This window comes from Hippocampus bargibanti, linkage group LG03 (genome assembly GCF_051943395.1).
Source record: "Hippocampus bargibanti isolate YZ-2025 linkage group LG03, ASM5194339v1, whole genome shotgun sequence".
NCBI classification, from domain to species: Eukaryota; Metazoa; Chordata; class Actinopteri; order Syngnathiformes; family Syngnathidae; genus Hippocampus; species Hippocampus bargibanti.
In genome coordinates, this window is record NC_142736.1 from 31326746 (window position 1) to 31346708 (window position 19963).

Genomic DNA, 19963 nt, shown 5'->3' on the forward strand with positions numbered 1-19963 from the left:
AAAACCTCACTCCTGCTGTTATTTCAGTTTCAAGTCCACTTTTTATTTCTTTGTTTTTAAAGAAGTTGAAGTGGGAAATGGGGTGACATTTAGTTTTCAAATGTAACACTAGTTCTTTTCTAAACTTATCAGCAACAGTGGTCCTTCACTCCATATCAGGAGTTATCAGGACCCCACAAAACCATTGAAACAAGAATCTGTGTGTGTGTGTGTGTGTGTGTGTGTGTGTGTGTGTGTGTGTGTGTGTGTGTGTGTGTGTGTGTGTGTGTGTGTGTGCGCGCGTGAGCGTGTGTGTGTGTGTGTGTGTGTGTGTGTGTGTGTGTGTGTGTGTGTGTGTGTGTGTGTGTGTGTGTGTGAAAGAGAGAGATTGTACGCTTGTTTGAGTGTAATAATCATTTTTATCGGCTTTTGTCCTTCTGACAAATAATCATCACTGTGGGTCTTAGACGACTGCTCATATTTACAACGCTTCAATTAACTCTCGAGTCTTTTAACGTCAAATATGCTATATTAAGTGAATATTTTTCCCAATTTTAAAAAAACTAAATCCTACACTTCCAAAGGATAAAACATAACCTATGACAATTTAACAGACGGCACCAACCATGGTAAGTCGCTGTTTTTATTGAAATTGTAACGGTTTTAGCAACCACGCGGCAACTCTGTTTTGTGAATTTAACGAACACCGTCCTTCGCTATCACATGAACTTCTTCAACTGCTGGATTTTTGACTTTATTTCAATGTTATTGCGTATTGTGATTTGTGTCCACCATTTCGTTGCAAGCAAGCCTGCACTCGTCTGATAAAGTTGTCATTCACTTTTTAGGGATGTGACAACATTTTTCAATAATAATTCATCACACATTTTCTAATACCATATTAATGTACATTTAAATAACTTTCAAATGACGTATAGATTATTGTTCTATGACAAATAATAAGGAAATAGTGGAATTTTTAATCTTCGAAATATGAGGGGATTTTCTGCATGTAATTACAGAGTTAAAACAATGAAAATCTGTGACTGAGTTCTTTATTACAGTTTGAACGATCATAACTTTCTTAATTTTTGGCAGATTTTAACGAGTAAGGTACCATTGGAAAGCTTTTGAAATTCTAAACAAGAACAGAAAACACAGAAAAGATTTAAAATAAAAATTAGCAAAACGATCAACGATCGAATGAAGGCAGATTTTCGCCAGAAATCAAAAAAATGGCTGTCACTGAATACTAGGAAAGAAAATTGCGAGCTCTAGAAATACATATGCTAATGCTTCTTTTTGCTTGAAACTTGGTGTGTTATTGAGACGACTATATATTCTACCACTTCTATAAGTTATAAAAATACAACTTACTCACCTTTATAAACCGTAGTATTAGTGTAAAAGTGATTGACAACTTTGTCAGACGAGTACAGGTTTGCTTGCAACGAAATGATGGACATTTAGAACACATCTTGGGAAAGCCATAATTTAACTAAAACTTGACAGAAATAGCTGAAACTCTGGTGAATTGTCTTCCATAAACTGAATAACGCGTGGTTATAATTTGAAATAAATAGCTTTTTAATCAAAGCCACAATTGAAATTTTCATGGGTACGCATCTTTTTGGGTCACATTGTCTTTTCTAGCTTTGGAAACCGCGAAGTCAGACGATCCTATAGCGTCACCTAACGGCAGGAACAGTACTGCACGTTATAAGGCAGCTATTGGCCAAGAGCTTGTCTTAAATGGTATCATTGGTAGTGAAAAACGGAATGATTTAGGCAGGAGTACTTCAGTCGTTGAAAATATATAATTATCTAGATAAACGAGAAATTTCACACAGAAAATAAATGGTTAGCGAATAAAACCAACTTTAGCATAACGTTGTTTTAAAATGCTATTTACACACAGTTGCTGTTCATTCCATGCACCTACAGTTTTTTTGTTTTGTTTGAAAGATGTTACAAAAACAACATCATTCAAATCCGACAATTAAATTAAAAAATACTTTTGTTGTTTTGCTAGTAGAAAGCGGTTGCTGTTTAAATGTCGTATGTACAAATGGACTTGCCGTACTGCAGCCGTGCTTCCTCTTCCGCGTCGGGTTTATTTATGCGACCACGCCATTTGCAATCTCCGAAATTACCAAAAGGGCTGAAGCCTCCATTACAAATTTCATACACTTAAAGAACAACCGACACCATTTTTTGTTTCCTAACTAACACCAGAAAAGCGTTTTATGTGATCTAAAATATCCAAAACACGCAGGCTGATATTTATCAAATGAAACACACCAATAAAAATGATTGAATGTGTCCAAAAACTACTTTAAAATGAAACCGGAAATGGCCAGTTTCAGAAGGTCCCGCCCCCTTGTTCGTGACTTAACGCCAAGACGTCTTGCCTTGCTCGAGAATCAAAACAATGGCTTCAGATTCGGAGAATATGCTTTCTTGTTACTCATCCAGTTATGAATATGATTCAAATAGTTCTGAAGAGGAAAGCATACATGTTTGCAATCGATTAAATAATTTCTTCCGGTCATTTTGATGCCTCTGGACTGAAATGTAGCGTCCCAGAAAATGCACAAGATGGCGCCCAAGCTCCGTTGGAAATGGGCTGATTTGTCTGCTGGGAATTTGTGTCTGCTCATATCAAATAGTAGTCTTGGTGCAACACACTATTCACCATCGCATTATTTGTGTTTTCCTTATAATTTCGCCATCAACACGAAGTTTTAAGACCAAACAAAGTACCCAAAATGCATTGTGTGTCGCTTTCTCGGTCAGGGGCATTCCAGACGTGACGTCACGTCAGGCATCGTCACCAACTCGAAAACAAGACTTCCTGAATATTCAGCGTGAGTCTTAAAACATAAAATATAGCTATATGCCGTGGAATCTTTGTAAAATACACTCAGTAGGAGTCATTTGAAGTGATTATACAAATTACAGACACATGTCCGGAAGCGTTGGTTGTCCATTAAACACCATTAGTGAAACCACCGTTCCGGTTATACTTGAATCTGTGTTGATGGTGAAATTAGAAGGAAAACACATAAATAACACGATAGTGAATCGTTGTGTGTTGCAACAAGACTACTACTTGATACTGGCTGACACAAATTCCCAGCAGATGAATCAGCCCATTTCCAACGGAGCTTCGGCGCCATCTTATGTATTTTCTGGGACGCTACATTGACGGCTTGAATTGATACGGCAGGAGTTCTTTAATAGATTGCAAACATTTATGTTTTCCTCTTCAGAACTATTTGAATCATATTCATAACTGGATGAGTAACAAGAAAGCATCTTCTCCGAATCTGAAGCCTTGTTTTGATTCTAGAGCAAGGCAAAGACGTCCTGGCGTGACGTCACGAACAAGGGGGCGGGACCATGTGAAACTCGCAATTTCATTTTGAAGTAGTTTTGGGACACTTTAAGTCATTCTATTGGTGTTTTGCATTTGACTAAAAATATCAGCCTGTGTTTCGGGTATTGTAGATGCTATAAAACGTTTTTCTGATGTCAGTTAGGGAACAAAAAAAATGTCCTTGAAATGGTTACAATCAAGATAAAGAACACTGTCACGCTGATAACAAATGCGTGCGATGTTCTCACTGTCACAAAACCTTTCACAAAGTCATTGTTAAAAACACACAAGGACGCACACCGGAGAAAAACCTTTTGCCTGCTCTGATTGTGGTAAAAGATTCGAATTTAACAAGCACACAAGGACACACATGGGAGAAAAAAACATTTGCCTGCTGAACTGGAGACACACTGGAGATAAACCCTTTTCCTGCTCAGTTTGTGGTAAAAGATTCTTCATCTAGACGAATTTAACACACTTGAAGCAGAAAAACCTTTAGCCTGCTCAGTACAAGATTCACTCAGAATGAAGATTTAATGATCCACACAAGAATGCACACCACAGAAAAACCATTCACTTGCTCAGTTTCTGGTAAAAGATTCTCTCGACATGGAATTTTAAAAATACACACAAGGACGCACACTGGAGAGAAACCTTTTGCCTGCTTAGTTTGTGGCAAGAGATTCATTCAATCAGAAGGGAGATTTAAGAATTCACACAAGAACACACAATGGAGAAAAACCTTTGGCCTGCCACGTACAGTGAAGTCTCGTTATATCGATATTCAAGGGAGTCCGATCGATATAAACTATCGATATATCCGACCCTGTTTGCATGTAATTTTCTCCGTGCGTGCATAGAAATAGCATCGATATAACCGGGACTATCAATATATCCGATATCGATATAACGAGATTTTACTGTATGTGGTAAACAATTGTCTGGAAAGTCGGGTTTTAAAAATACATACAGGAACGCACACCAGAAAGAAACCATTTGCTTGCCGAGTTTGCAGCAAAAAAAATCTCTTTAAAGACAAATTTAATATCACACACAAGAATGCACACTGGAGAAAAACATTTTGGCTGCTCAGTTCGTGGGAAAGATTAGCTCAAATGTCCAATTTAGTCTCTTTAAAGACACATTTAACACTTGAAAAAAAATAGTGTATACAAAGCTCTTCTCATTAGCATTTATGCTAATGAGAAGAGCGTCAATCATTAAAGTCGCAGAATAAACTGAGGCTGTGTTTTTCATTTACTTCTTTCTAATTCCCAAATCACCAAATAGGAATGTTTCGATAATAGAGCACATATTTGACTAACCGCAGCGTTAATTATGTTAGCTGCAATCATTACATTGAAAACCTTTCGCCTGCTCAATTTGTAGTAAAAGATTCTCTATCAAGGAAATTTTACTATGCACACAAGTACACACACTGGAGGGAAACATTTTGCATGTACAATTTTTAGTCAAAGATACTTATTTAATAATATAGGAAAGAAATTACACTGGGGAGAAACCGTTTGCCTGATATTTTTGCAGTCAAAGATTATGACAATCATAGTTTCATAATACACAGCAGAATACACTCAGGAAAAAAAGCCTGATCTGAATGCAGTTTGCATGTTTTCCCCGTGCCTGTGTGCCTTTTCTCCAGGTACTCCGGTTTACTTGCAGATTCCAAAAATATGCATAACACTCCAAATTGTCCCTAGGTGACAGTGTGAGGGTGAATTGGTCACTTATTTCTGTGTGCCTTGCTGGCAACAGGTTCAGGGTTTCCCCACATACAACCGGGAGACCGATGGAATAGACTCCAGCGCTGGGCTCAAATCCTCTGCGAATGCCAGAGGTCCACTAATTATTTCACTTAACAAATCCTTATAAAAAATAACTCCACAAGGAAAATTAAATGTTTTAATTTCATTTGACATATCAAATATTAATTATATCACAAAGAGACATTTTGTACAGTACAATATACAGTGATACGTTGGCTTACGAACTTAATTGGTTCCCAGACAGTGTGTAAGGCGAAGTGTGTATCCCAAAAATTAATTTCCCATAGGAAACCATTAAAATGAGAGTAATCCGTTCCCAGGTCCCCATAAAACATAATTTTCTACTTTCTAAGCCTTAAAACTACACAAAATATACCTTATTTTATGTATAATAAATGTGTTATGGTATTATAATTAAAGAAATAAATCGTACTATATAATAAAGTGATTTTATTTACCTTTGTGATGGTTGTTGATGGCTTGATGGAATGGAGTGGCCGGTTTCCTCAGCATTAAACACTTGATGAGGAACGTAGCCTTCTTCTTTCACCATCTTGAGGAATGATCCCTTGGAGGTGCTTTCTCTGTGATCATTTTACCTAGTTCCTCATCAATTGTGTTGTTTAGCTGGTTTAGCTAGCTAAGTGTACAGACGGCTTGTGCGGGTTATTTGTGGAGCCTGATTGATGGGATATTTTAACCTTCCAGTCTACACTGCTTTTGAACTCTATCAAAGTTCAAACGAGTCCAAATTTCACTGTTTTCTATCCATTTTCTCACCACTTCACTTTTGTTTCGTGCTCTGTCGTCTTCCTTTCGTGTGTGTGTGTTTTATCACTCTCTCTGTCGTCTGCCTGTCTCCCTCATTGCTGCGTTGTTGACCAATCACGTGGCTTTAACCGAAGACTAGGGGTGGGGAATAGAGGACAAAACAGTCGGCTGCCATTTTGTTGTCAGGAGATCGGGCTTGTTCGCGAACGACACATCACTCATTGTGGCAGCTCCGTGTGTATCCCGAAAAATAGTTTGTATGCCAAGGTAAAATTTTCATAAATTTAACGTTTGTAAACCGAAAAGTTCGTAAACCGAGGTATCACTGTACTGAAAGATATCTCTCACAGATCCTTATGTACATTTTTAACATGCTTTTTCAGGTGTCCAGATTGTGTAAAATGTTTCGGGCAATGTGGGCAAGAATGTGGTTTCTCTCCTGTATGGATGTACTTGTGCCTTTTCAGGTTGTTCTGGTCAAAAAATCCTTTGCCACAATACGGGCACCAGTGTCTTTTCTCGCCACTGTGCCACCTCAGATGCGCATTCAGTTCTACGCTCCTTGCAAACTTTTTTTCACACATATGGCAGGGGAACGGACGCTCGCCCGTATGGACACGGATATGGGTCTCCACGTCACGCTGAGTGAAGAAGCTCTTTTTGCAGACCTGGCAGACAAAGGGCTTGATTTTGCCATGTACCATTTGGACATGTTTGGCCAGGCCAAAGCCGTAAACAAAACCCTTTCCGCATTTCTGACAAACGTGCATGCGACCGTTGCGGTGCACGATGGCGTGGCGTTTAAGACCCCTGGCGTCGGGAAAACTCTTGTGACAGATTGAGCAAGAATACGGTCGGTGACCGGTATGGACACTGGCATGACTGTCCAGGGCCGTCTTACTGCTGAGAATGCGGCCGCATTCGCCGCACTGGTTCCTACGTACGTGCAGGGCAGTGGCGGATCGAGACTTTGGGGATTGCGCCGCTTGGATTTTGTTGTTTTCCGTTTGATTGATGGCATGGCGGTAAAATCTCTGCAAGGGTACGAACGATTGATTTTGTGAGACGGGGCTAGTATTGGATACTAATTTCTTCGCATGTTCTTGAACACCCGAATTTTGATTGAATGGTGACTTCTCCGTGGTACTTTCTTCAGTATTAGTTGAGCCGGCATTCATTTGAGTGGATTTCAGTGACACAGCGCTCAGGGAGACATTTTTCTGTTTGAATGAATTCAATATTTGTTTTGAGGTTTCCAATTCAGAAAGGTTGCAACTCCAAAGCGGTTTAAAGTTTGACGTTTGAGGCATTGGAATATTTTTAAGGAATCTTGAATAATTTCGACTGGCGGGGCAATCTTTGACGCTTGTATGATCTCTCGTAAAATTTTTCCTTGAAGGAGTCGTTTCATGGGCGGACTGGTTTCGAGGACAATTTAAATGGGTCTTTTGAACACAAGCCATTTTCTTCGGATTCTTATGCGAGAATTTTGTCCGCAAAGAGGCTGTATTTGACCACAGACAAGCGTTTGTGGCTTTCAAAGTGTTCGGACTGCCCTCCATTTTGTTTCTACTCTGGTTTCCAGTTTCTGTAACGCACAGGTTGACTTTATTTAAACCTGACTGAAGACTCAGACTTAAATCTCCGGATTTTTCAGAAACGTCGTGACAAATGTGTCTGCCGGACGGACGACGACTGGAGTGTGTCTTTGCTTTGTTAGCTGTACCTAAACTCGACCTCGGACAGACCGTAGGTGCAACTGAATCATCACTTGCACCATCTGCATCTTTAAACGTTTTATCAGTATTGATTGGAAGGCGTTCAATACTACCTTCTATTTTTAGACGGTCAGACGAGTCTTTGGTTGAACTAACGCGGGTGATGGTTTTTCCAGTGCTTGGCAGTGAGGCAATCGTTGAAGTGCTAGCTTGCAAATTTAACCTATACAAACGCACAACTGCCTTTCGGGATCTTAACGAAATAGTTTCACTTTCAATGCAACTGAGATTTTTCTGCTGTTGATTTCTGAGGCTGAGATGGGAAGATTTGGTTTCTTTTAGCGGCTCCGTGGGACTTAGGGGAATGACTGTATTTGCCGGAATAGGCTTCTCGGTACAAGGACTTAAGGGAACGACGGTATTTGTCGGAGTAGGCTTCTGGGTACAAGGACTTAAGGGAGTGACTGTATTTGCCGGAGTAGGCTTCTGGGTCCAAGGACTTAAGGGAATGACTGTATTTGCCGGAGTAGGCTTCTGGGTACAAGGACTTAAGGGAATGACTGTATTTGCTGGAATAGGCTTCTCGGTACAAGGACTTAAGGGAACGACGGTATTTGTCGGAGTAGGCTTCTGGGTACAAGGATTTATGGGAATGACTGTATTTGCCGGAATATGCTTCTGGGTACAAGGACTTAAGGGAGTGACTGTATTTGCCGGAGTATGCTTTTGGGTACAAGGACTTAAGAGAATGACTGTATTTGCCGGAATAGGCTTCTGGGTACAAGGACTTAAGCGAATGACTGTATTTGCCGGAATAGGCTTCTGGGTATAAGGACTTAAGGGAATGACCGTATTTGCTGGAATAGGCTTCTGGGTACAATCTTGTTTGGTCGTACCAGTGTTCTCTAATCTGAGTTTCTTGGGGTTTTCGGGTAAACAAGACTGGCTTGTATCTGGCTCTGAGTTAGTTTTTGTTCGCTTAGTCCGTGAATATGTACTAAGGGAGTATCCAGGACATGAAACAATGGACCTTTTCCGCAGCTTTCTCCTGCCATTGGAACTCGTCGGACGTTGGGCATCTGCAGACTGCATTTTCATTAACTATAAAATAAAGATAGCAGTATTTTATTCAGATTTGAAAATATATCAGGATCAAAGCGTGAAAAATTTGGCATTACCTTTTTGCGATCGTGAGTGATAGGTAACAGCGCCAACTGTGAGAAGAACTGAAGTTCGGTCGATTGTGAATCAGGTTCGGGTGGGCGCTCGGTGATCGGGATTAAATCCAACAGGGGAGTCGAAGAATCATTCGGTGAAACCAAATCCACAGGGTTGACTATTTCCTCATCTGGGGTGCGAGTTTCACATGCTTGGTCAGTTCCAGAGGAAAAGTGGACCATGTCTAAGTCCACTGTTGCTTTCTCAGAGACTGATTCAGACCCACAGGAAGGCGTCGAAGCTGACAAATCAGTGGCTGGTACCTTTTCCGGAGAGGCGCTGGATGATTCCTTCTCGGGTGTCTTTCTAATTTCACCAAGTAAGGTTTCGTTTAAATGAGGACTCAAGTCGGTTGATTCCACGGTTACTTCTGTTGAACCGACCGTTGACGTGGATCCCCGCTCATTGATCAAAGATGAAGCACCGTCTGGTGGGACCGTGCCAGTTTCCCTTTCACGACTTAGTAGTTGTGAAACTAAAACCGATGTCACATTTGGCAATCTTTTTAGTTTGATAACTGGGACGAGTGAAGAAGGCAATGATGCTGCCGCCTTTTGTTCCCCGGGAGTTATTTGGAAGCTTTCACAAACTTTTGCCTGCTGTGAGGAACATTCCAATTTCGGGGTTGGCGATGGGGGTGCAATAGATGGCGTTTGTTCGGACGCCAACGGTGTTCTATTTTCATCTGAAGCCACTTGAGCATCCGCGATCGGGCTTTGTGGCGAGGATGACGTCGTGACATCAACTGAATTCTCGTTCCAAGATTCAACTGGTGTTTCAGATAGTTTTGACGGGGTTTTCACGTCTGTAGATTGGTGAAGCGTTACTTTATTATTCTCGGACGGTATCGGGACTGTCTCATTGATTTCCATGTCAGACATGTCAGGGGAAGCAGCTGCAGCCAAGCTGACATCATTTTTTCTTTCGGAAAGTTCTGAAGATGGGGCGGGACTATCTGTTGACATGACAGCTGAAATCCGGTTCGGGGTCGATGGGGTAATAGTACGTTGCGGATGAGCGCATGGTGATTTGGATGAGTCCTTTTGGGGGACGGGTTCTGAGAGCACCGTTGTCTGTTGTGGTTCTGCTAACGGGCTCTGACTATGGGGTTCGCTCGCTTCGGCGGTCGCTGGTAATGTTGATGTTGTGTCACTAGATCCAATGCTGTCTTCTTGACCCTCTGTAGGATCGCTAACATGATCACGACGACTTTTGGATTCTGTGACAGAAAGCGTGTGGATTGTCGACACGTCTTCTGCGCTTTTGTCACTTACCTCGGTGGTCACTGGAGACTGTGAGGACAATTCTTGAGACTTAAGCACATCTGGTGATGCCACAACAGGGTGACTACGGCAGTCTTGGGATATGTTCTTTTCCTGCGACAAGGTATGATTTTTTGATTGATTCATTGCTTCAAGGAGTAGCATTGCATCCTCCACCAAGACAGAGCTGCGGCGCGGGATTGTAAGCGAACGTGATGCACCGTAATGGGTTTCTGAGGGCTGTTTTGTTTCTTCAGCAGCCCCATCTTCCATCGTGATATCTTTTGTATTTTCTACTTTGGGTTGTTTGTTTGGCAGCGTCGGCTCCAGGTCCGCTCCCTTTTGTTCATGGACTGGTGTTTCATTGAATGGTGGTGGCGGAATTTCACAGGGTGACGCTTGGGTCACCAATTCAGCTGCTACTTGACCATCATTGGATTCCATTTCCATTTTACCATTAATTGTAGAATGTGAGACGAGATAATTTACACCTACTGATGACTGATTCTGTGCCGCATGTTGATTCTGATCTTCCAAACTGGGTTGCACGGTGGTCACTTGAGCGTCATGACTTTTTTTGAGCTCTTTGTTTGAACATTGCCGGTCAATCTCAGGACCTTTAGTTTCATTTTGACAAGCAGAAGTCGGCGGTGGATCTAAGAAAAAAATATATTACGTTTATGATTTGTTGACCTTTTTCCAACTATAACTTCATAATTGATGATAATATTTGTCTGTGTCTACTCCTTACCTGCTACTGCACAAACCATGTTTCCGCTGACGAGTTCAGAAGGCTTTAAAATAAAAGAAATAAATATATTACACAAAACGTTATAGTAACAGATTCAACAAATTATATCGCCAATATATATCACCAAGAATAAAAAGCATCACAGGAATCAAGAACTCAAAAAAGGGAATACAGTGATACCTTGGCTTACGAACTTAATTGGTTCCCAGTGTGTAAGGTGAAAAGTGTGTATCCCAAAAATACATTTCCCATAGGAAACCATTAAAATGAGAATAATCTGTTCACAGGTCCCCATAAAACATAATTTTCTAAGCCTTAAAACTACACAAAATATATCTTATTTTATGTATAACAAATGTGGTATGGTATTATAATTAAAGAAATAAACTGTACTGCATAATAAAGTTGTTTTATTTACTTTTGTGATGGTCGATGGCTTGATGGAATGGAGTGGCCGGTTTCATCAGCATTAAACACTTGATGAGGAACGTAGCATTCTTCTTTCACCATCTTGAGGAATGATCCCTTAGGTGCTTTTTCTGCGATAATTTTACCTAGTTCCTTATCCATTGTGTTCTGTTTAGCTGGGTTGATAGCTTTTTGCATCAAGTGTACAGATTGCAAATGTCCCCATTGTGGGACGAATAAAGGTTTTTTGATTCTCATTCTGATGGGTTGTGCAGGTTATTTGTGGAGCCTGATTGCTGGGAATTTTAACCTTGCAGTCTACACTCTGCCTTTGAACTACCAAATTTAAAACAAGTCCAGATTTCACTGTTTTCTATCCATTGTGTCACTCTCTCTCTCTGTCGTGTGCCTGTCTCTTTAATGTTTAACCACCTCCCCTCACTGCTGGATTCTTGACCAACCACGTGGCTTTAACCGAAGACTGGGGGCGGGGAATAGAGGACCAAAACAAGCCATTTTCTTGTTAGGAGAACAGGCTCGTTCGCCAACGACACATCACTCATTGTGGCAGCTCCATGTGTATCCCGAAAAATAGTTTGTATGCCAAGGTAAAATTTTCATAAATTTAACGTTTGTAAACCAAAAAGTTCACAAGTCAATGGGGTTCGTAAAGGTATCACTGTCCTTAACATCACCAAATCAAACGTGGCATTCCTAGAATAAGTATTTGAAAGTTGTACACCAAAAGCTAGCTGACTTTCTCCAATCTAATTCTGTACTGCCTTTGTTACTTTCTAATCAGATTTCAGGACCTGTCGCAGAACCGAGAAAACCCTGACAAAGATATATCTGCTAAAACACTGATACGGGAAAATTCTTAGTTGTACACTTTTGGCTCCCAATACACATACACACCTCTTTATTTGGAAGTGAAATGGCGAGTTGGGTTTTCTCTCCTTTTTCAGCATCTATATCATTGTCGTTAACCACGACGTACACCGTTTCCTGTTCAGTACGTCGTTTGCTTTGTTCATCGACACTTTGTCCCACAGGTTGCTCAATCAGCAAAACATGGCAAGGAAGGAGGTCTGCAAACATTTGATCCAACCTTGTTAAATAGGTATCATAACAGTCTCAACACTTAATCAAATTTAAAACCTTTTACACCCTAAATATATTTTTCTAAAGAGTCGTCTTTCCATCATGTATGCTTTCAACAATGGTGGCATCCGGGCAAACATTTTCTGGGAGAGAGCAGTACATGTATCCTTGAAAATATCCTTGAATTTGGATGACCGATCCATGCGCACCAAATCCAGCAGACATTTAAACAGCTTCTTCCCCCAAGCCATTAACTCTTTGAACTCTTTCAACAGTAGCCCAAATGGAACTGTATAGTGCCACTTAGCAATTTTTTGATGATGATACTAGTGCAGCGTGTTCTACCGGAAACAAATTCCTTGTGTTCTACATACTTGGCAATAAAGATGCTTCTGATTCTGAAGGTAAATAATATGAACACAAAAATATCCCTGCCATGAATATGAACGCAAACAATACGGTATCATAAATTTAACGGAGTTATTTTTAAAGCTTTTGGAAGAAAATGTGATGTGCGCACATCGTTGTTCGACAAACCGGAAGACGAAAACACCACAACGACAGTAACTTCACGGATATAGCGTGGATGTTCAACGGTCATCTCACGAAACGCGCGTTTAAATCTCGCATAAAGACAATTCGGTTATCTGGTTTTAGACGAAAGGGAGTAAATCACTCACCACATTGCACGGCTCTGTCACGGATCTGTGGACGAATACTTCGTGCGAAATCACGAACGGCAACGATTTTCGCGTCGGCTATTTGCTTGCATGTTCTTTTCAGGGCCTCGTTCTCCGCCTTCACCTTTGTTAATTCCGCCTTTAATTCGTCAACCACCGTTTCAAAAAGTTTGGTCGTTTCCGCGACGGTACTTTTCACCACACTGTCCATAAAACAAGCGTATTTCGTTTGAAAATCGTCCGTTGACATGGTGCGATGTTCGTTTTTAACTTAAGTTACGAGAAAGGAGGCCGCTCGGAACAGTTGCTCGGTCGAAACAAGGCGAGACTGGCCTGTTTCAACATGGCTGCCACGTAACGTCACGCCGACTCGCGCGATACTATGACGTCACTTCTCTGCTTTCGTTTACTCGCCGTGAACTCATTACCGCCATCTACTGCGCTGAAGTGGAGTCACATGTGTCTTTTATAACCGCTAATATAAATTAATGTATTGGAAAAACACGGGGTTTATTGGGGCTTGTTTTTGCTCTATTGTTGATACTCCATAAAAGCTGAGTTTTCTTCTTCCAAAAAGTTCACTCATTTGTATTCTTCTGATTATTATATTTCTTTTTTTTTTTTTTGGTGCGCACAATTCATTACAAAGCCATGGAAATAAACCACTTTTCATGTGATTACTTTGCTGCCTTCACAATAATATAATAGTTTTTTTCTGTGCACTTAACATACGACCCATGAAGACACAACTTTGTGTTCTTGTATGAGTTGTAAAAACTGTCTTTTGATTGAATGCATTTAACAAAAAAAACTGAGCGTGTGTCGGGATTCTATCAAGTGTGGGTTCAAATATCAATATATGTATAATGTATAGAATTAAGCAGAAATGCAAATTCACATATGCTACATATATTGAGCATGCATGACAACCCAAGATACAAACTGTGCAAGCAAAAGGTCTCTCAGCAGTGTGTTCTTGTGTGAACTATTAATCCTCCAACCCCCTTGCTGTCAAATCTTTTGTAACAGACTGAGCAGGTAAACGTTTCAGTCCTGAATGGGTGATTGTGTCTTTTAACCTTCAATTTCCATGGAAGCTTTTTTTTTCCCATAAACTTGGTGGGCAGGCAAAGAGTTTCTCTCCAGTTTGGATTTTTCTCTGCATTTTTTATTGGTCTTTGTGGAGATTTTTTGAACCACAAACAAAGCTGCAAAATTTTGTTTCTGTGTGGACCCTTGTGTGCAAGGTATTTTTGTCTTTATATCAAATTACAGCTCTTTGGAACGCCCAATTAAAAAGGCGATTTAAAATGGGCGTTATTTAGCTGTGACCTTTCAAATTGCTTCTGCATTGATTTTATGTCAACCTGTTCAATCCAGTTAAGTATGTGAGGTCAAACATTGTGACATGGTGTTGGCGCTTAATTATAACGACAAACAGCCATTTGAAGAATTTTGTGAATGTTGGGTCAATGGTCGTTTGTCTCTATTTTCTATATTCCATGCGGCCGTCACAAGGCATGCATGGCATTTTTATACATATTGCGTTTGAGGAATATAATTTAAGTGGCAACATCCATTCACTGAGGGGGCTTTTTCCATTTACTGTATTGTCATAGAAAAATGACATAGCATAGCCAAAAGGCGTGTGTAATGCCTGGTCAAGTTCGAGTTTTACTTTCAATCCATATTCACTTTTCTCCAATCAATCATCCACCTATACCACAGAAATGACACCGTGGAAAATTGCAGCAGACGCAGAGCGTTTTAGAACCTGAATACGGAAGTGACGTATGCACAACGCGACTTACGGTTGAAGCCAAAGAGCTGCCTTTTTATGTTGCCATGGAAAGTGTTACGTGGTTGTTTTTTCTTCTTGAAAAACATTGTTATCGGCGCATGGTTTATAACACGTTTTATTCACTGTTATAATTTTACGCTGTATGACAAAGAAACAATGTAATTGTTTGCATTCAAAATGTTGTGGTTAAAGTGGACTAACAACCGGCAACCTAAAATGGCCACCGGTGGCTCCACTTCTCGCTCCAGAGACGAAACTATTTTTGTGATCCAGTGATAATCCGACGAGATTCCTTTGTTTGCAAAACGTCGCTAAACAATTAACAACTGTGCGCGTGCGCGCAAAGTGTTGCCGTCTACGTGTGAAATTGTGTGCAAGAACAACGACAGTTCGTGGAAAACCTTTGTGGGACAAAAAAAAAAAAAAATGAAAAACGTGAGACAACGTCAACTACTGGACGCTTTTTAAACAGCCCTGTCTTGTGTTGCACAGGGCAGGTTTGTTCACTCCTAATTAAAACATATCAGAGCTCTTCCGTGTCTGTTTTTGGTGATTGATTAGTAAATTTTGAAGACTAATCTAAAAATAGAAAGAGCACATGTGATTTGATCTTTGTTTTAGAATTTGAAATACAATTAGTCTTTCTTCGTTGGTTGTCTGAGACCAGTCAGGAAAAGTCAATGCAATTTGATGTGTTCATTTTTAATATCTAAAACGAATGTAAAATAAAGTACGACAAACAACAAAAATGGTTTTGCTTTGGAATACCGGAAGTTGTCACCAATAGCGGTTCCCATCCTGACCACGTGATGGGGACAATGTGAAGACTCAAGACGTTGACGCTTATAATGCTACGTTGCCAAACGAATTTCCACAATCACAAACTAAACGCGGGAAGAAATATGTTGCTACCGTGTTAAAGAAAATGGCGATAAAAATGTTAACTAAAAAGAGAACACCAATTATAAAAGTATTCGTAGAAATCAAGGAAAATTAACCAACGAAAGCAAGACATTGCTTTTACAACCGTATTAACAATAATGCATCACATCAATGCCACAGCATGCGATCTAAGAACACATACTGGGGAGTAATCCTTTGAATTTTCAGTTTTCAGTCAGGGATTCTGTCAGCAGGAACTTAAAAAAAACATGCAGCAACACACGCTGTGGAGAAACCTTTTACCTGCTCAATTTGTGGTCAAAGATTCTCTGTGAGGCAATACTTAAACTCATACACTGCCAAACGTGCAAAAATATGTCCACACCATTGCCAGGGTTTTTGTCATTGTCACTCAAATTGCAGGACCCACAGGATATTGAGTTTTCGGACTACATTAACATTCAATGCAGCGTTAGAAACTTGAGACTGTTCTTTCATCAGAAAAAAAAGTTCATTCCTAATTTATAAGGGTCTGGAGTTATCTGACCGTGAAATGGGGGGTTACTGTACAAAATACAATAGATCCATATTGATTTAGTTAACGCTTTAACAACAGTTGAAGCTGTAACAGCGCTAACTTGGACAAAAAGCAAATACTGCCTCTTTGTGGAAGAAACATTGCCAGAGGTCTGGCTAGCGCTTTATCGGCATCCCCAGCAAGAAAAAAACAAACCCCGAACAAATTCGGGGATGGCGATCAATGTCATATTTTCAATTGGCGAATAAATTCGTGAGTTAACGACATACAAAAGAATACACGCCGGTGAGAAACGTTTTACCTGCTCAGTTTGTGGTCGAAGCTTCTGTGTGAAGGCACTTTGGGAAGAACATATAAGAGCACACACTGGTGAGAAACTTTTTGCCCGCCCAATGTGTGGTAAAAGCTTTGCGACAAAGGCAAATTTTGGAACACACACTGGGGAGAAACCCTTTGCCTGCTCAATTTGTGCTAAAAAAATCTATTTCAAGGGAAACTTACGAAAACGCTTATAAATGAAATGTATTATTACGATTAAAACACTTCAGAACGCACACTGGGGAGAAACCATTCAGTTGTAGCGTGTTTCATAAAAGCTTCTCAAGTAAACAACATATTTAGAAACACAAGTGTGCAGGTGATATAAGCAACGGGAAATGAAGCTTTAAATCCACTGTAAAGAAAATACATTGATGAATGATGAATCGCAAATTACAGTAAAATAACCCCGGGACGGATTACAATTTGTGGGTGGGAGGAGTTGGATTTGTTGCCACCGTCTGGTCAAATAATTCACACCAGAACGAGCTGTAGCAGCCTAAACATGACAGATAAATATGACATCAATAAAAAAAAAATATCTGCGCAGGTGTGTGTTATTTAAAGGTTAAACCGCAGATGGAATATGCAGTAGTTGAAGTTCATATTGGTTAACTGTCAACTCACATCTTAGCTTTTAAGTTTTTATTTTGCGAATCTCAGGATAAAAACACAAGTCCTAGAGCTTCCATCCGGATAATAAATGACACATGGACCACGGCGGCGTGATGTGATCAATAAGAAAAAGGTTCAAGTTATTTGTGGAATATGACGCAGAATCTTAAAATCAGGAAATTGTCTTAGCTCAAATATTGGAGATAGTGAGAACAGGAAGTTGAGCAGGAAACAGGAAGTTGCGCAGGAAACAGGAAGTTGATTTGTACACTATAATAAAGCAAGACAGTGTGGCTGAATAGTGTAGCTGAAAAAATAGATATTAGATTTTTTTTAATTTGAGGACCAAAATCTTGCAAATATTTGAAAAAACAAAAAAATCTGAATCAGGGGCATGTTTACTGCTATGGATTACACAAAGCGCAACTCACTTGAAAACGTTTCATGTTTTAAATAAATAAATACATGGAAATATAAGCAAGCTAAGCTAACAATGCAAGCTACTGTACACGTTACAGGTTGTAACGCTTGCGCAAGCCTATTGCTTTTCTCTTTTGAATGATTCGTAAGAGACATTAGTTCTCGACATACACTTCACAATAAAATAAACAAGATAAAATCAAATAATCTATCCATCACTCCTACTTCCTGTCTGACTGAATAGCGTGCCAACGAGCGGTCTCCCCGGTAGCACGGCTGCACATTTCTTTCCAGTGTCCTCGTCCCGCCTCTGAAACATGGCTACCAATTAGCACGCGGCCCAAAATGCTACTCTTCGTGTAGAGACGACCCTGCAGGGTGAGAAATTAAAGTGAATTGTTATAAAAAGTGTCATGAGTGTATTATCGGATGCTAATCCTGTTGAGTTTTTATCATACAGTGATACCTTACAAACCCTATTGGTTCCCAGAAAGTGTGCATATGGCGAAAAGTGTGTTTTCCAAACATTAATTTCCCATAAGAAACCATTAAAAATGAGAATAATCCGTTTCCATGTCTCCATAAAACATATATTTCTACTAAATAGGCCTTAAAACTACACAAAATATACCTTATTTTATGTATAATAAATGTGCTATTGTATTGTATGTGTATTGTAATTAAAGAAATAAACGGTACGGTATAATAAAGTCGTTTTATTTATCTTTGTGATGGTCGCTGATGTAGTTGCATCTTGATGATATAGTGAAGTTTCTCGGCGATAATACCCTCACTCACACTGTCCCCTGCTAGCTGCTTTTCATTAATCCAAATCAACAGAAAAATTTCAACCTCTTCTATTGCCTGAGAACGGCCGTTGCTTAGACAACACAGAAACACCCTTAGCCACACGTAGCAATGGTCGACTTATCATACTGGTACTGGGACGCTAAGTCACACAAACGCACACCTCGTTCGCGTTTTTTTGATGATCTCCTTCTGCTCGACCGTAATTTTATTGTGTGTCCTCTTCGGCTTAACAGTAGCCTGTCGTGGTGTCTTTTTCGGTCCCAAAAAGCAAAAGTATCCACTCCATAACATACTATGTCTGCACTGAGTACACTCAAAAAATGGGTATGGAAAAGTAGTCCGGCAGCCACGGTGGCGCTTTTCGGCCGTGTGGATTGGTGTTCTTCCGCCGAAAACTAGTCCGCCAGACATTGTGGCGCTCCGTGTGTTTCCTGAAAACTAGTTCGTATGCCAAGATTATATTCTCGCGAATTTAATGTTTGTTGGGCGAAAAATGTGTTAGCTAAAGCGTTCGTAAGCCGAGTTCACTATAGTTTGAGGAAATCCCCAAATAAGTGACAATACATTTTATCATATTCAAATTTGAGTGGTAATTGGTAGTACTCAGAGTAGTGGGCTTTTTTTTCCATATACCTGCATGATAATGAACTCGAAGATCAATGGCAGATGTGTGACATCACCGGGCGGCAAATCGAACAGGAAAGGAGCATTCCAAACAGGACTGGAACTGCTGGCTGATTTGGTCTCTTTGGTGCTGATCACTTTTCCGTCATGATGCAAACTGATGACGACGTAGTGGACTAGCGAAGAAAACACAACATCAGTACAGTGATACCTCGGTTTACGAACCCCTTGGCTTACGAACTTTTCGGTTTACGAACATTACATTTATGAAAAATTTACCTTGGTGTACGAACTTTACCTTGGCATACAAACTTTTTCGCACACAGATCTGCCTCAATGAGTGATGTGTCGTTCAAAAATGAGCCCGTTCCTCTAACAACAAAATGGCAGCCGACTGTTTTTGTCTTCTATTCCCCGCCCCCACCCAGTCTTCAGTTCAAGCCACGTGATTGGTCAAGAACGCAGCAGTGAGGGGATGATTTAAAGATTAAAGAGACAGGCAGACGACAGTGCCAGAGTTTCAACTTTGATAGTTCAAAGGCACGGTCTAGACTGCAAGGTTAAAATATCCCATCAATCAGGTTCCACAAACAACCCGCACAAGCCATCTGTACACTGGATGCAAAATCCTATTAACCCAGCTAAACAGAACGCAATTGATGAGGAACTAGATAAAATTAATACAGAGAAAGCACCTACAAAGGATCATCCCTCAAGATGGTGAAAGAAGAAGGTTACGTTCCTCATCAAGTGTTTAATACTGATGAAACCGGCCACTCCATTCCATCAAGCCGTCAACGACCATCACAAAGGTAAATAAAACAACTTTATTATACAGTACAGTTTATTTCTTTAATTATAATATTCTTCTTTTCCTTTCGACTTTTCCCTTCAAGAGGTCGCC

General features: G+C 40.2%; 2 protein-coding genes across 2 annotated transcripts in view; both read right to left on the reverse strand.

Moving 5' to 3' along the window:
* Positions 1–5264: 5264 nt before the first annotated feature.
* LOC148900963 (uncharacterized) lies at positions 5265–13957 on the reverse strand. Its single transcript, XM_088993062.1, has 5 exons — positions 13052–13957; positions 12186–12358; positions 10863–10905; positions 8810–10767; positions 5265–8732 (listed from the first exon to the last, which is right to left on the reverse strand). Exons 1-5 carry the CDS (start codon positions 13299–13301, stop codon positions 6258–6260), a joined length of 4899 nt encoding a protein of 1632 aa, XP_088849188.1. The 5' UTR covers positions 13302–13957; the 3' UTR covers positions 5265–6257.
* Positions 13958–17191: 3234 nt separating this feature from the next.
* Positions 17192–19963, reverse strand: part of LOC148900964 (uncharacterized) — a 10261-nt gene continuing 7489 nt past the window's right edge. The window contains exons 3-4 of the mRNA XM_088991350.1: positions 19069–19235; positions 17192–17996 (exon numbers count right to left, since the gene is read on the reverse strand). Of these exons, the coding sequence (XP_088847476.1) occupies positions 17847–17996; positions 19069–19235 (317 nt within the window). The 3' untranslated portion in view covers positions 17192–17846. The remainder of the gene's footprint in view (positions 17997–19068; positions 19236–19963) is intronic.

Bases quoted from the DNA above. Each gene is read 5' to 3' on its own strand.
- LOC148900963 (XM_088993062.1), bottom strand. From the start codon at position 13,301: ATGTCAACGGACGATTTTCAAACGAAATACGCTTGTTTTATGGACAGT. The intron at 12,359-13,051 runs GTGAGTGATTTA...AAATGTTTGCAG, and splicing joins TGACAGAGCCGTGCAATGTG to ACCTCCTTCCTTGCCATGTT. The intron at 8,733-8,809 runs GTAATGCCAAAT...TTTATTTTATAG, and splicing joins TCACTCACGATCGCAAAAAG to TTAATGAAAATGCAGTCTGC.